At 42.0% G+C, this 17,824-nt stretch overlaps 1 protein-coding gene across 9 annotated transcripts in view; it reads right to left on the minus strand.

Annotated features, from left to right (window-relative positions):
- Positions 1-8,247: 8,247 nt before the first annotated feature.
- TPST1 (tyrosylprotein sulfotransferase 1) overlaps positions 8,248-17,824 on the minus strand; it is a 165,049-nt gene continuing 155,472 nt past the window's right edge. For 3 of the 9 annotated variants that reach the window (XM_070484499.1, XM_014842288.3, XM_070484500.1), the window contains 3 exons: positions 13,693-13,743; positions 11,078-11,124; positions 8,248-8,811 (listed from right to left, as the gene is read on the minus strand). In XM_070484499.1, coding sequence (XP_070340600.1) covers positions 11,107-11,124; positions 13,693-13,743 — 69 coding nt within the window. In that variant the 3' untranslated portion in view covers positions 8,248-8,811; positions 11,078-11,106. Of the gene's footprint in view, positions 8,812-11,077; positions 11,128-13,692; positions 13,744-17,824 lie in introns of all 9 variants that reach the window. The other 6 variants (XM_014842282.3, XM_070484497.1, XM_044746943.2 and 3 more) reach the window with 3 other exon arrangements.

Consider the following 17,824-nt stretch of genomic DNA (forward strand, 5'->3'; position numbering starts at 1 on the left):
CTAATGGTGAGCAGAGGCTTTCCCTGCAGCGGGTGTGGGACCCTGGAGTTTCCCCCTGGGCCATGGAGCCGAGTGCTGGAGCTCCACCCAGTCCCCAAGCACGTCCATGGGAAGTCTGGGTGCCTCCTGCACCGTCTGTGCACAGCCGGAGACCGTGGACCTGGCAGCAGCTGACGGGCTGGTGCCCTGCCAGGGAATCTGCTCCCTGGGAGCTTCCCCTTGTTCTGAATGCTGGGAGGGGCCTCTCTGCTAATGGCGAGCAGAGGCTTTCCCTGCCGGTGGGTGCGGGACCCTGGAGTTTCCCCCTGGGCTTAGGTGTAATCACGGGGGGCTTAGGTAGGGCTGTTGTCACCTGTTTCCACCATTGCTCCGCCAGTGAGTGCACACTCCTGCCCTTGGTGCGTGGCGATGCTATGGGGGAGTCTGCTGGAAGAAAGCCTCTTGCAGGTACTAGGCTGTCTGGGGGTCGGGGGTTGGAGAATTTTCACCTATTTCCACCTCCTCCAGGGGAAAAGTCCGTCCGCCTTTCGATGTATAGCAGCACGAGTCTCTCAGGCATCTTGAGATGCTATCTGGATATCCTTTGTTAATCAGTGAATGTCCAATTAGTTGTAGATTCGAAGGGGGAGAGACAAAGAAGACCACTCACTCTGCCATCTTGGTCCCGCCCACTCTCTCGTGAATTTTTAGTCTCTCCCTCTATATGGTTTTCTTTGCTGTGGCCTATTTTATGTACCAGTCTCTCTTATCATAACAAACAAAAACTTTCCCTCAATCCTGCATTCTTCTCTACATAACACACCTTCTTTGTCCCTTTGTAGTCAACATCTTCACAAGAATAGTTCAAACTTGCTTCCTCTACTTCCTTATCCCCATTGCAAGTTAGACTTCTGACCCATCACTTCCCTGAAACTACTCTCCCCAAGAATCAGCATTTTCTCCTAATTGCCAAGCCCAAAGATTTGTCTTTCTTGAACTGTCTGAAGCATGCCACCATTGACCAGTTTCTCTCTTAAAATCCCTTCCTCTTTTGAACTCCATGACTCTCCTCTGGCTCTCCTACTCTTTCCAATTGTTTTACATCTCCCTTGCAGGCCCCATCCTCCCTTTCATTTCTTCAGTGATGTTGGATCCCAAAACTAGTCCTCAGTTTCCTTCTTTCCCATTCCACATGCACACTCAAGGTCATTCCATCTACTCGTATGGTTTCAACCACCATACATTAAAGATTTTCAAACTTAAATTTCCAGCTCAGCTTTTCCCCCCAAACTTCAGATCCTTATCCTACATAAAATTGACTACTTGGCATCTCTAACTGGATGTCCCCAAGGGATCTCAAACTTAACATGTCCAAAACCTAACTCAGCATCTTCCCACCAGTGTATCGTCCTTTATTTCTTCAAATTCTCTCAATTCCTTTTCCTCATTCATGGGGTACAAAGGGAAAAGTGTGATTGAGAGGGAGTTGGAGGTTGGCCTTCCCTTGCCCTCCCATCCTTGAGGAGGAGGTTGTTTGCCAGCAGCTTCCTAAGGCACAAAAGCTTGACTAAGGGCTCACTTGCTCTCAACCCAGCTCAGCTCCCCCCAGCCTCTGAATCACCCCACTCATAAACTACTGCTATTCCTTAGCCTGGAATTCTCTTCCCATTGTCCACTTGGTAAATGTGGCTGTTCAGAGTGGTTCTCTCGCCTCTTTTCCGACCCCCTTAAGTGTGCCTCACTGAATGCTGGAAGCTTAAAATCTAAAAGCTACTTTTCCCAGAGTATCGTGTATCCTGGGTTCCACAGGTGATCTAACTTTCACCAAGCCCTTTCATCAATGCCCTTGCGATCTGGAAGGGGAAAGTGCACACTGAGTTGGAGGCCATGCTTCTTGCTCTTTTGGTGGGTAAACTTGGACGTGGAAGTGTTAAAACTTTTCCTTTGTGCTGCGGTTGTAGCAGAGGTTCCAGTGTTGATCTCTAGCTTTCTGGATGTCAAAAAGCAGGGTGAGGGCATCCATTTTGCTGTTTATTAATCTCTTTAATACTATCTCTAAGGCCCATAGTAGGTACATAGTAGGAACTCAGGAGATGAACACATGAAAGAAATTTGTGCTATGATCATGTTCAAATAATTACTTCTCCATAGATTTTTTAAAATCTATTTTATTGGTATTCTTAGTAATATAGAAGCCTGAATTGCTGTTATTAATATCATAAAGGTGGGGAATTCCAGGATGCCATCATGCTGGGATGGTGGGAAGGAGCTCCCCTCAAGTAGTGGGATGTCTTAGGGGTCTTACCCAGAGCAGACCATTAAGGGAGGGCTCTTTAGTTTGGGGTGCACACTAATAATCATGGATATCTTCACTGTGCAAGATGACATGGGCCCTGAAGTGCTCCCATCCCAAGCTCTTTACATATAGGCTTTTAATGACTATTGTTTTATATTTTCATTTATCATTTAATTATAATAAAACAGAAATCACATAAAATATACATGCAAAAATAAAACATCCAGAATTCCACGAAAATAGTCTTTTACGAATTTGGTTTGCAGGTCCATGGTTGTCCTACCTACTACGGCATATTACTTTCTCATCTCTTATGTCTCTGAGTTCTTGTTCCATTCACTTCTGGAAGCATTACGGTCAAATCTCATCAGTAGGTGGGTGAGTGTGTTGCAGCCACTTCCCCAATTCTCCTTGCCACCTCATGCCCAGTTTGTGTGGCATTTTCACTGGTCGATCAGTTCAGGTTTGAGCACTTCATAGATTAAATATCTATTACTTCAATATGATTCCATCCAGTGGACAAAGAATTTAACTGGAAATATATTATCCTCTACGCCCTGATAAAATGCACCCTATCTCCTAATGTCCCCATCTCTTGGGGCCTCTCTCCCGTTCCACAGCCCTTCTTCCCCCAGGCATCCCAACCCACTTAGAAAATGCATTAAATTTGAGGCTGGGAGGGGCCTGCTTCTCTGAGGTAATAAAAGGCCATCAGGGAAAAACAATTTGCCATGGCGGGGGGGGGGGGGGGGGGGGGGGGGTGGCTTCCTAGCACTGACATGTGTTTGCAATTGCCAGCTGAGAGTCTTTTCGGTTGGCTAGAAACATTAAGGCATAGTGAGACATTCATTAAAAAAACCTGAGGCAACGTAGGATTAAAATAACCTATAAGAGGCAAGATCGGCAGCAAAGGGCCAGATAGTAAATATTTACAGCTTAGCAGGCCATACAATTTCTGTCGCTACTCAACTCTGCTGCTGTTAAAGGAAAGCAGTCATAGACAAGACGTAATTGATAGTGTGGTCAGATTGGGCTCACTGGCTGTAGCTTGCCACTCCCTGCATAAGAGAAAGGAGTCAATGCTAACCGCGCTGCAATCTGTTCAAATGTGCTTCATCTGAAACTCCTACTAGCTGATACCTTGCTTTCATTTCTGATTCAAGTCTCAGTTGTCCATTTGTGAAGAACAATCAATAGTCAAGTCTTGAAGATTATTAATATCCCTAGTTTTGCTCAAAAGAGTTGGCTAAATAATAAGACATCAGGAAATCAATGAACTGAAGGTCCTCTTTAAGTCTAACTAGACGTGTAGTCTTGGGGAAGTGACAGCACTACTCTAGACCCCAGTTTTGGGGTTCAGTCTCACGATTTCTTTCTTTAAAAAACTCTATAATGTTTTTTACAAAAGTAATTCATGTTGACCATAGCACATTTAGAAATAGAGTTAAGCAGAAAGAAGAAAACAAGGATCCTCACAACTCCGCCACACAGAGACACCACTGGGGACATTCTGGCACACATCCTTTCAGCTGTCTATCAATTTAGCTATTCTATTTACTTTCCTGGCGATCCTTCAAATAATAAAAGTGGGATCATACTAAACAGCTTCATGATCTCAGATTTTTCACTTAATATAACATGAACATTTTTCCATGTTATTAAATATTTTTCTACAATATCATATTAGCCAAATAGTATTGTTATGTGGATGTACCATAATTCATTTAACTAATATCCTCTTTAGTTAGGTTGTTTCCAATTTCTTCTTTGTATAAATTACATTGCAATGGGCATCTTTGTAGAGAAAGCTTTGCACACATTCCTGATTATTTCCTTCTTTCAACGTTAAAACTTTTTCATAGGTTCAGCAGTCATTCCATGTTTGGCCAATAGAGGGCATGTTGGGTCTTCCTCCTCAGGGCAAGGCCATGCATAAAGCCGTTTCTACAGTATATAACAACAAAAATAATGGTTTTATTGTGAAAATTATTCAATTTTGGATCTTCAGTAATAATCAACAAACTCCAAAGGGAGAATCAAAGTCATTTATGTCTAACAAGATTACACACACACTCAATACCTAAATAATGAACTACCTTGTTAGCACTTAAACCCAAAATGAATAAAAATTGCCTCTTTTGCCCAGTTCAGAGTAACTAAGGGAGCGCTCTGCTTTATGCAAAGACATGAAAAGTCTCTGCAGAAGACTGTAGGATAGTAAACAAGCAAGCAGAAAAGGGAACTCAAGCCTGAAAATACTGACCTTGCTAGAGAAAAAAGCCCAGAGGGCCCTAGGAGTTTTAGCTCCCTAGAAATACAGATTTTGGGCCAACACTGCATGGAAACTTGCCTAGACCATTACTTATCTATCACCTAGCTACCAGGTTTTGGTAGGTAGTACTATAAGTTTTGTCAGCTAGAGATTGAAATAATTATTTTATGCGCTTTTTAAAAAATTTTAACCAAGACCATCATTTTCCAAGGGCAGTGATCTGCCTATACTTCTTGGCACACTCAACTACTAAGCACAAGGGAGGTACTTAAATAGCTGTCACTCAATGCTAATGACCAGTTTCTATTCTAGTATAATGATGATTATTGAGAGGTAGAGACTGGTTAAGGGCGGAGGCTCTGGAGCTAGGTTGCTGTATTTGTATCCCGATTTGCTCACTCACTAGCTGTATTGGGTACTTTACCCCCTTGAGCCAATGTTTCATCATCTTGTAAAATGTGGGTAGTAACAGTATGCATCCCAGAGGTTGATTATGAGAATTAAATGAATTTAAACATGTAAAGAGGTCAGCACAGGGCCTGGACCATGAGAAGCTCTTGATAGGTGTTATTAAAGTAACTGCTTAACTAAGTGATTACTAAGATTTATTCCTCACTTTAAAATTCTATGATTCTTCATGGGTGATGCTCTCTCCAAGCTTCTCCTGTAGCCACTGAGGACAGCAGCCTCTCCCTGGCTTCCCAGGTTCACCTGCTGGCTGTGGCCATGGCTATGCTGGCTCTAGGAAGCTCTCTGATAGCCATAGGCCACATATCTACCCTGGTCCCTTACCCAGTTACCTCTTTTCAATTCAACTCCAGCCATCTTCTATTTGTTCAAAAGGAGTTCCATTTGATTCCATCAAATCAGGACATTTCACAAATATAGTCATCTTCATAAAGGTGATCTAAGATGTCATATGGAACAGAAATGTTTTCCTTCACAGGCCTCAAACACAATGTGCTCAGACTAGAAAGATACAAGGCTTTGTGCAAGAAGGGACGTCAGTAGGGATGGAGATACCACAGCCCCTGCTTCTTCAGGCCAGCTGTGCCGTGGTTCCTCTTTGCCATTTTGTGCAGCGGTTCTCTGCCCTTTTCCTATGCCAACACACTCCCATCCAGAAAAGTGGATTCTCCAGGGGTGGGCAGGTGTGGGGAATGAAAATCATATGTTCCTTTAGGGGCAAATATTGGAATCAGGCTGAGTTATAAAGATGTCCTCCCCTCCCATTCTGATCAGCTCTAGAGGGGTGCATGACCTCCTCCCAACAAAGTTAGTGACATAAGACTAAGACAGGATACAAGCAAGAAAAAACAAACATGTATGTCTATAGATGGGGTTCATGGCAGGCTGCTCCAAGATGTGGCACTCTGGTACGCAGATTATTTTGAACTGAAGACAATAAAGGCTCAGAAGACTCAGGAATAACATTTGACCTTCCCCCAACATGCCTGAAAGAACTTAAGATAGAAGGTCTGTTCCGGGAAGGAGCTAATACCGTGAGACAACCATAGTACAGTGTAAAACAGGGGCAACAGAAAAGGCACCCACAAGCCCACTTTCATCAAAGTTCTGTCTCTCAGCCCACATTCTCTATAGGTGGCCCAGCAAATAGCTGTCTAATAAACATCTGCATTTCCCTCTCTATGTAAATTGCCTTCCTCCTGTTTGAAGTTCCAAACCACTACTGTCAACATCCTCCTTTGTCTTTAGCTGAAGATGTATTTGACATGGCAACTTCGGCGATTCTGGAAAGTTGCTCAGTTTCCTGGGTTTCTCCCATGTATACATATTAAACTTTGTTTTATTTTGTCCAGCTAACTTGCCTTATGTCATTCTAATTTTTTGACTAGCCTTAAGAACCAGAGGGAAGTGGGGGGGAGGGGCAGAATTCTCCTTCTTCCCCTATAATATACATATATAATGATATGCTGAAGCTGATTTTATTGCTATTTGGAGGTTGAAGGAGTTGAGTAACAAGAAATGGCACTTAAGAGAGCTGAGCCCTTAATGAGGCTGGATTTCCCAGGCAGAGGGGAGAGGCATTGGGTTTATAGGCATCTGGAAGCAGCAGAAAGTGAACAGAGTGTAAGGAGACAGGAAGGAAGAGTACCATAAACTAGGGAGTAATGAAGCCAGACTGTGGAGCACACTAGTTTAGATGGAATGTGTTAAGCATTGGAGAATCAGAGGTTTTTGAACAAAGGAGTGACTACAACATAGTGTTGAACAGAGGCTTGATCTGGCAGCTCTATTCATTGTAAATTGAAGGGGACAGGCGAAGGAGTGGAGTGGAAAGAATGTTTGGGTCAGGCTTGGGCCTGACCACTGTGGCCAGGTCACCACTGTGGCACTAAGCTGAGGTGCCTCGGGTAAGTGACATGACCTGGCTGAGCCTCGGTTTCCTCATCTGTAAAATGATATGTCAGAGGCTTCTGGGAGGATTAATCATTTACCAAGTATTTTGCTGGGTTCCTAGAATGTGCCAGACTCTTTGCTGAGTGTCAGGGGTACAAAAATGGACAAGAAAAGAGGTAGTCTATGTCTTCAAGGAACTTTCCATCTAGGACAGAGACAGATAATAAAAAAAAGTAAACAAATTAAAACTGTGAAGTGTGATAAGGTGAAGAAGGCATGTAGGGGGGCAACCACTTCCCACTCAAGAGGTCAGGGAAAGTCCCTCTGAGGAAGTGAAATTTATTGAGACCAGAGAATTGAAAAGGAGGCTATCAGGCAAAGAGCAAAGGGAAGAAGATTCAGGGGAGGGGAATAATATGTGCAGAGGTAGGAAAAGCTTGGTGTGTTCCAAGAAATGCAAAGAACCCTAGAGCATGAGGGGTGAGGTGAGGGAGGAGGGCGTGCGATGAGACGGAGAGGAGGGCAGTAACCGGATCACGGCAGGAGTCCGAACTCTACTGTAAACAAAGTGGTGAGCCACCGAAAAGTTTTAAGTGGGGAGGGTCATGTCCAGATGCGTGTTTTTAAACTATTACTCTGCTGTGCGCTAAACAGATTTGAGGGGGGCAAGAGTAGAAATGGGGATACTGTTCAGGAGGCTAGCTATTGCAGTAGTCTAAGTGACAGACACTGATGCCTTAGATTAGGGTGGGGACAGTGGAGCTGAAGGGAAGGGTGGGATTCAAGAAATATTGTGAAGGTAGAATCAAAGATCTTGTACGTGGGTGAGAAAAGGGAGGGAAGGAGTGAAATCAAGTATGACTCAGGTTTCTGGCTTGAGTGACTGGGTAGAAAGCATTGTAATAAGTGAGATGAATGAGACTGGAAGAGGTACAGTTTTGGACCAGGAATAAGATAACATATAAAATATCTTGTTCAGTGCCTGGCACATAGAAGACACTCAATAAATGGAAATTACTATTATTATATGGTCATTCTATATTCTATAACAATGGCTTCTAGAAAACAGCTGGAAACAGTAACTTCTCTGTCCTTAAATACAGTATGTATATTGTATATGTATATGAAACAGAAGAACAAGATTCTGAGAAAAACAGATGATGGTAGCAGGCCTCTCTGAAAGAAATTACAGCAAAAACTTCATTAAGGAAGTAAGATGCACAGAGGGGGACAGCTACAACACAGCCACTGAAGAAGCTGGTTTATCAGATCACCACCTGATATGGTCTCACTTCTCCTCTGAAACTGCAGTAATGAAAACATGTAAACTACCAGAATGTTTCACATTTAAAGCTTTTATTTTGAAAAATAAAATACAAAAGTCATTAAGTTGTAAATGTATATGGTAATTCCCCAACTTCTCAGAAACAATACAATGAATTATTTAAATAATTAAGACATTTAACATTATCCACATCAATACATTTCAACAGGGACAAGCGTTCTACAAAACATTAGAACACGTACAGACGACCTATTTCAAGACGAAACTGCCCAATTTTGCTTTAAGAATCCCATTTTTAAGCCCTCCCCTTGAAACCAAAGATGAGAATCTGATAAGAAAAGATGAGGACCAGAGCAGTTTTAACAGAAGAAAGTACACATCCCCTCTGGGCTCCGTATCCACAGGGTTATGCGTGTAATTAGGATCACGAGCACTGTACTCAGAACGCAGGCCACTCGGGAAGGCCCAGAGGTGGACTGACACCCCACCTTCTTTCTCAGCAGGAGGAGATTGGCAAATGAATAGGAGATGTGGGCCATGGTACGTGTACTCCACTGGTCTCCGCAGGGCACAGCTAGTCCTAGAAGTTTCCCTTCTGTTGAAAAGGCAGCTGTCTTCCTAGGGCAGACAGACAGGATTCGGTTACAGGTGCAGAGTCACGGCTCTTCCTCCCCGGCACCACAGTGCCCTCTTCCCAGTTGTGAGCCTGGCATCAGCCAGGTAGCGGGGCAGGAGGATCAACAATTCCAAGAACAGCTGCATCAGGAGGACCACCAGAGAGGTACACCCTCCCTCAGTCTGGGATGCTTTCAGATGCTTGCCAGCAGCTTCTCTGTGCAAAACAAGCAGATGGCAGCCAAAGCAAGGACTGCTTCTGCCCATTTCTAAATGACTGCCACTGCCATCTGCAAACGAAGCTACTTCAGGGGCACTGGTATGGACGTCAGATGTCCAGGGGTCCAACAGGCTGACTCTTCATTTGACAAAATGGATACTAAGGTTCTTTAAAGGAAGCTTTAGAGAACACAGTGACTGTCATTCAAATGCCAAAGGGACCCAAAAGACAAGAAGAAAGACTAGTATCTGTCCTGAGATGCTGTGCTGTCTTCCTAGCTTCTCCTGAATCCTCTCACTGCATCTGGACAGCTACAGGCCTTGGCAAACAAACACGGATGAAATGCTGTTTTGGAGGCAACCTGAAGCCTGGAGTCAACCGACACTGTGTTCTGTCTTGTAAAACAGCTGGTCAACCAATCAATTCCTGTGTGTGCATTTCAGGGAGGGAATTTATCTACAAATTCGGAAGTATTTTGGATAAACAAAATTATCCAAGGCCTGTTAACTGCTACATCCATGCATATCCATCGAGGGGAAGTCTAACACTCAGCATTTGCTCCTTAGCAAAAAGGGAATCACAAACCCTGAAACCTAGTTAATATCATTAGCTCACTGCCATCCATGATTTTGACACAGCAGTGTTCACGTGCTTTTTATATCTACAATCCATTAACACAAAGTAAGTCAAAAAAATCTCTTATTCAAATTATCCAATCTAAGTTTTCTCATCAGTACAACAAGAATACCACCTACTTGCCAGAGTGGTTTGAAAACTGAATGAAATCATTTATATATAAATTAATAATATATATATTTATCACAGATGTTATATACATATTGTATTATATATGTCATATACCATTTACATATTATATAGATAAAATGTTTGGTATTTTATGCCCAGTATAAAGTATGCGCCGAGTACACAGTTACTATATAAACTAAAAATAAAAATCAGCAAGCCAAACTGTAAGAAAAACATCAGATTTTTAAAAAAAGCTTTCAAATTCCAAATGATCTAAGGCATCACTACATTGTTCAGAGCAAAACAGAATCTTAAGAAAGTGTGGGAGGGGTTGGCACCATGGCCTAGTGGTTAAGTTCAGCATGCTCCACTTCAGTGGCCCAGGTGTGGCTCCCGGGTGCAGACCTATACTACTCATCAGCGACCATGCTGTGGTGATGACCCACATACAAAGTAGAGGAAGACTGGCACAGATGTTAGCTCAGGGTGAATCTTCCTCAGCAAAAAAAAAAAAAAAAAGAAAAAGTGTGCAAGAGGGGTGCGAAGCTCTGAGCAGCTACGTCAAGAGGTCTGGGTTCAGAAACTAGCTTTGCCACTAATTGGCTGGTGTCCCTGGACATGAACCTGATGATTACTCAGATATAAGGCATGGCTGGCCTAGCCCACACTGCACCCTTAGCTACAATGAGACAACATAGGTTACAAACATAAGAGATCATAATATATTAAAATCAGCAAGGCCAGATCAGAAAAACCAACCAACCCCAAAAAATATTAGTGCAGAAACATTTGCATGCCCAGCACACACAGAAAGGAGCATGGATGGTGGAAGAAGCCCTGGCTGGAAGCCAGGAGGTGATGTTCTCTAGTCCTGGGCTTCTACCTGTGATGCAACCTTGACAAATAAGTTCTCTCTGGGATCAGTTTCCTTATGAGCAAACAGGTGGCTGGGCTTGATGGTCTCTAGGTTTCTTTCAGCTTAAATATTTCATTATTTTAAACCCCTCTTCATATTGAAAATAACAACCAATACAATAATAACAACCAATCATGTGCCATGATTTTTGCAGATACTATTATGGTTAATTCTTACTACCACTCTCTTAGTTATTATACTCATTTTACTGATGAGGAAGCTAAGACACAGAGAAGTTAAGTAGTTTGCTCCATGCCACACAGAGCCAAGATTGCAACCCAGGTAGACTAACTCCAGAGCTGTGCGCTCCACTCCGGCTATGCTGCCTCCAGTGAGAGTCTGAGCAGGGAAACCCAAAAGACCCAGCAATGTCCCCCAACTCTCACCTCAGGTAAGAAAGAGGCTCCTGGCTCTGCTACTCCACTTGCTCAGTCTGCTGAAGGAAGCAAAAGATGTTTTAAAGTCCCTGAAGTCAGCATGAAAAGTGACTGCCCCCCTTGAAATATCAGGTGTAACTTTCAGGCTCTGATCACAGACTTTGTAATGAACTCAGTGTGCTACTTTTGCATAATAAAGAATTTGACTGGTCTTTGTCCCTGGTTTCTGGTAGGGAGACTCTAAATCCTTGGAATTTCTGGGGTAATAGGAGGTCTTTTGTATTCATCAGCTCCTTGGATCACATCTGAGTTTATGCTAAGAGATGAGATGACTTGAGATGGGGGCTGGTCACCAAAAGACAACTGTGTGATTAGAGGGGTGGGGCTTTGAGTCAGCCCAACCTCTGGGTAGGGGAAGTTGACTGGGGATTGAGTTCAATCACATGGCCATGATTCAATCAATCATGCCCTTGTAATTAGACCCCAACAAAAACTCTGGATGCAGAAGTTCAGTGGGGCCTCCTAGCTGGAGAAGACACTGATGTGCCAGGAGGGAGACACCCTGATTCCATGGAGAGATGGCACCAAGGCTCTCTGTCTGAGACTCTCCAGACCTTGTCCTGTGTTCTCTTCATTTGGCTGGTCCCGATTTGTATCCTTTACAATAAAACTGTAATCGTATGTACAGTGCTTTCCTGAGTTCTGTGAGCCATTCTAGCTAAATATCCAACCTGAGGTTCTGTGGGCTTGTTTTCTCATTTATTTGAAGTTAAACCAAAGTCTTTTATAGGCTCTTTTCTAAGTATATGTGTCTGATGCATTAAATGAAACTAACCAGAATAAGGGGCTTGAAGTATCTGTTAAGCCTTTTGCCTAATTTTTTATCATCTTTTTCTTATTGATTTGTAGGAATTATCTACATTCTACAGATGAGTCCTTTGTTTCAAATAGTTTCTCCAACTCAAGGCTTATTTTTTTACTCTAAGATGCTTTCTAATAAGTAAACACTCTAAATTTTAATGTAGTCCAACTTATCCATTTTAAAATTAATAATTAGTGTTCTTTACAACTTGTTTAAGAAATCCTCCCCTCTTAAGGTGATGAACATATTCTCCTCTATTGTCTTCTAAAAACTATTATTTTGCCTTTCACCTTTAGGTCTATAACCCACCTGGAAATGATTCTTGTGTGTGCTTTGAGTGTCCCTTTAGTTTTAGTCTCAAATGCCCTTTCTTGACTCCTTCAGACTTAATATGCAAAACAGCCTTTCGATTTGACATTCCTTCAATACTCTTGAATTTTATTCTCTGGCTCCAATTACCATAGGCCATAAGTGAGTGACAGTCTGTTCACAAATCCATCCAGGCTTCTGGGACATCACGCCCAGCCAAGGCTCAGGGCCTTCCACTCCCTTGTCTGCAAAAGTTTATCAGTCTTTTGAATAGATTAGGAGCTCCTTGAGAAGATCTTTTTTTTCCTTTGACTACTGAGGACTTTTTCCAATTTCTCACCCATAACAGAAATTCAGTAAACATTTGTTCAATAAATGAAATGAATGAATGAATAGACGGATTGATTAAAATCAAAGATATGCTAATAAGAATATGCCTTGAAAGCAGTTTGAAATTCTCAAGTAATATGTATCAATTATTGATGGATGATTGTTAACAGATAAGAATCTGGGAAGACAGAGCCTTAAACACTGGTGTGAGACACAGCTTCTCTTACGAGAGCCCAGCCCATTTACTCCAGGCTTGCTTCAGGCAACATGACTTCACACAGAGTCTGTGAGTTGGTATGTTTCCCTCACCAACCCATATCTGGAATGTTTTTAGAAACTGAGTTCAGTGTGGTCTTCATTTCCTATTAACGAACTAATTGCTGATAGCAGCAGCCTGGAGGCAACATGCATTATCACTATGCTAGAAAAAGAAGTCCACTGCTGGGCTCAAGGAGTAGCTATCAATTTCTTCCCTGCTACTATATAGGAATGGAAGATGATGCTAAGATGCAGGACACTTTGGACTACTCTAGGCATGTCAGCCATAACACTACTGTTTCTTTTCAACTCAAGAAACAATACTGGAATCCAAGTAAATGAGAATGTGACATTACAAGGATAACTCTGGATCTGTTTTAATCAATTTTTAAAAAAGTAAAAGTTATAAGCTTCAAACTCTCCTTTCCCAACTTGGAGGACTTTGCAGTGGAGGGCCAATGGCCAAGTATAATGTATTGACAAGTCTTCTAGGCTCCAAATGAGAAAAGTCAAAAGGCCATGGACATATATGTAATAAGAACAAAGTGTGGCTGTACATTTTTTTCAAGCTAGATATAAGAAGGCTGGAGCAGATTTCCCAAGGCAGGCTCCTCACATGTGAGATACTGTGTGGCTTGTGAGTGACCTCAAGCAACTGGATTTTAGTTATTCATAAAGTATTCCCTAGTTTTGGAAGGTACTGAACTCTCTGAAATGAAGACTATGCTAAATTATTGTTAAAACCAACAATCACCAAAGGCTAATTTTTCTGCCATCAGCACATATCATTATCCCTTTAAAAAGATCACTTCAATGCTAGAGCCCATCTGCTGTATACATCAAGAGGAGGAAGCAGATACAGTACCTGAGGCTTTTCTTTAAGAAATTCAGGTAGCTGAAATTCTCCTTTATAGACCTGGAAAAACAAAGTCACGTATGAGTTTAAGGAAACAGGCAGTGTTATAGCACTTCAGGACGCCTGAAGCGCTTGATGGTGGATGGGTTTACTGCTTCATTCTTGGCAAGTTTTAGAATGGGAGGGAAGCCTGTCAGTTCAAGAGCAGCCACAGCAAGGACAGAGTGACACCGCCATTCACCCCGATCCCATCTGTTCCACATTTGTCTGTGCTCCCAAGTGGAGGCTGGCTGGGAGAGGGCTCAGAGTATCTGAAGAAGAAAAAAATGCATCCCAACACTCCAAGTGCCGATCACTTCAGCTGAGAGAGAAAGCGAGGCCCAGGCCAGGCCTCTTCCAGCAACCAGCAAAGAATCCATACAATTCACACAATCAGGAATCCTCCTGATTTCTCCAGGAAACCTCCAACTTTCCTTTCCTTTATGTATCCCATATTCCCATAATAATTTTAATATTAAATGATTCTTAAAATGATATATACTTTTAACCTTGTAAAATCTTATAATTAAACATGTTTTAATATATAAATTGATTCTAATATCAGCAATAAGGACATAATTTAAAAATACCATTTATAATAACATATTAAAAAAACCCACAAGATACCTAAGAATAAATCTAATAAAAGATGTGTAAGATATTTACACAGAAAACTATAAAACATTATTGAGAGAAATTAAAGACCAAATAAATTGAGAGACATACCATTTTCAAGGATTGGAAGATTCCATATAATAAACATGTCCATTCTCCTCAAAGGATTTCCAATGAAAATTCTAGCATGCTTTTTTTTGGCGGGGGGGGGGGGCGGTTTCAAGCTGACTGTAAAAGTTACATGGAAACGCATAGGACCAAGAATAATCAAGGTAATCTTAGAAAGAACAAAGTGGGAGGACTTATTCTATCAGATAGTACAACTTCTTATTACACAGCTTTAATTATACTATATAAAATAGAGCTATAATTAAGACAGCAAGCAGCAAGGTTTTGGCATAACGACAGACAAATATATTAATGAAACAGAATAAAGAGGTCAGAAACAGGCCCTTGTATACAGATCCTTGGTTTATAACAAAGGTGGCACCGCAAAGCAGTGCAATTAGAACAAATAACTAAATGTTGTTTATGTATATAATGGTATACTATATAGAAGTAAAAACAATGAACTACTTACTACCATACCAACAACACAGATAAATCCCAACACGTGAGGATGAGGGGAAAAAAGCTACACCCCTGAAAACAATATATATAACGTCTTCATTTAAAAATTTTAAAGCTCATAAATAGGCAAAACAACTCAATGATGTTCGAAATCAGGATCCTGCTTACTCTGGGGAGCAGGGATGTGGGAGCCACGGGGAGGGAGGCTGAGGGAGGTTTCCAGAGTGCTGGTAATTTTCTGTCTTGATATGGGTAGTGATTATGAAAGTGAGTTAATTTTATGATTATTTATTGAGCTATGATTTGTGTACTTTTCTGTATGAATGTTAAACTTCAATAACAAATTTGAACAAATTAAGCCAACAGATTAATACTAAAAGTTCACTGCTAACACATACACACTTTGAGTACAAAGATGTTTGTTTCAAGACTGCAACAGCAAAGAAAAAAAAAAAAAGGGAACTTTCATGTCAATCAAGAGTGAAGATTTCCATTAGGAAAAGTCTGATAACTGCTGGACCCGAGGAGCTAGGCTAAGAAACTACGGGTCGTTATTGGGAGGAGTGCCACTGGATAGCTCTTTAGAGCACAAAGAAACCTTATAAACGGTGAATCCCATAGCCTACAAACCTAAAGGATTTTCACTTGGTTATAAGATGACTGATCCACTTGCAAAAGCAGCAGCATTCCTTCTGAGATTCAGAGAATGAACGTATTTTTCTTCCCGTCTCTTTCTCCACAATTTCTAAAGCCTGGTCTATTCTTTGGGGTCTCTGCTACTGTCCTGGGAAGGCTAAATTAAAGCAGACATACCAGGCTTATGGATAAAGCTTTCCTTGAGAGATGCATCACACTGGAGGCTGAAGTGGGTTCTGGGTAAGAATGCAGCAGCTAGGAGTGTCTCAAAACCTACCACCATCTCTTTCATACCCGCAGATGGTCCCAAGGTCACTGGAGTGGGGGTGGAGGGGGTGGGGATGGCCTAGCTGCTCCCTAAAGAATCTGCATGTTTGCTGTACCCCAACACCACAAGCCAGAGATTGTTCCAGCTTTCTTCCCTGCCCCCACTGCCCCCAGTTTTATTGAGATATAACTGATATGTAACATTGTGTTACTATCCTAGCTTTCTGATACAGGAAGTATCTGAGTCCCAGAAGCTGTGTATCATGTTAACACTGACTTGTATCGTGCCCGTCTACTATCTGCGGGGCAAGCAGACACCCTAAGTGCTGGGGCTCAAGCCACTAGGAGGGTTTTTTGGTTTTTGTTTTTTACCAGATTTTCAGGTATCTTTCCTTCTTCCTCTATTCAGAGAACTGAGTCACAACCCCCACCCTGCAAGCCCCTAGGGCATAAGCTGCTCAGGCCTAGGGTCCTGTGCCCTGGCGGCTGTATTGAATCAGAACAAGTTTGGTTTGCCCCAGTCCTTCTTCCACTGTTAGTGGGTTAGGGCCCCAAGCAACTTTTCTTACATTCCTCACATCCTCCGAGACTCCCAGAAACGGAATCTCCTCTCAGCTAGCCTCTTCTGCTAGAAGTCAAGAAGAAGGTCAACGCAAGCCCAGGGGGTCATACAGCTAGTTAGCGGCAGAGTGAGGCTCAGAAGGTCCCAGGCCAGCACTCTCCATTATCCCACACTTTTTGCATTTTATTACCATTAGCAAATCTTACAGTTAAATCTTCCATTCTCTTTTTGGTCTGTTGTAAAAACCAGTAAGATGATAGAAAATATGAGTGGGAACATTAAATATTTTAAGTTTCCTCCACGCCATCAACAGGTCCAGAGAGGGAAGGGTTATATGAAGGGGGGGGGGGGGAAACCCTAAATGTGTGATGTCACAAAAATAATAAAAAACCAAAAAGGAGTCAGGAAAAGACAGGAGATAAAAGGCTCAATCAAAAAATAAGGAAGCTGTTTCCTTTCATTATCCTTTAGGGAACAAATGCTTCAAAAGTTAGAAACTAGGGTACTGATGAAAAGACGACTTTCTACTGACAGAGCAATTCGTATGTGGTGCAGGAAACTCAATACTGCTTCGCTTATGAAAACAGCAACGTTAGGAATGGAATTTCCCTTGGTTAAATGAACAGCGTTTCTGGACATACTATTCTCTAGTACTAACAGATTGAAGATTTTGCTTGACGGCAATGAGCCAGGTACTCAGAATCCAAATATTCCTACAGAACCCTCCCACCTCAAGCACTGAAGGAATGATGAGGGGACAAAAAGTAGGCTTCTGATTTGGAGAATACATTGGAAATAAAAGTAGTAAGAACAGCAGCTAAACTTTACTATTTTCTCTGCACCAGGTTAGTGTTAAATAAGTGCTTCACGTGTTATTACTTCATTGAATTCCACAATCCCTTGAGGAAGGTATTATTCTCTTCGCAGATAAAGCAACTGAGGCACACAGAAATTGAGAAATCTGTCCAAATGGGAAGCTACTAGGTACCATGACTGAACTTCCATTTTAAAAGGATCATCCTAACTGCTTTGTTTAGACTGTAGAGGGTCAAGGATAGAGGTATGGAGGCCACAACAGTAATCCAGACAAGAAGGCAGCACTGGAGGTGGTGAGAAGTGGCAGGTTTGTGGATTTTTTCTAATTACATCAAGATTTCCCAAAAGATTGGATGTGAGGTGTAAGACAGCAGGGCCAGAGTCGAGGATGACTCCAAGGTTTTTGGCCTAAGCAACTCCCAACTAGAAATATGGAGCTGCTATCAACTCAGTTGGGAAAGGTTCTGGGTAGAGCAGATTTTCAGGGGAAGGTCAGTAGTTCAATTTTGGATATGTTAAGCTTGAGATAAGACAATAAATGAAAACGTCAAGTAGCCAGTTGGATATACAAATCTGGAGTTCATGGAAGAAGTCTGGGCTAGGATATATGAATTTGAGAATCATCAACTTTTACAT

This window comes from Equus asinus, chromosome 14 (genome assembly GCF_041296235.1).
Source record: "Equus asinus isolate D_3611 breed Donkey chromosome 14, EquAss-T2T_v2, whole genome shotgun sequence".
NCBI classification, from domain to species: domain Eukaryota; kingdom Metazoa; phylum Chordata; class Mammalia; order Perissodactyla; family Equidae; genus Equus; species Equus asinus.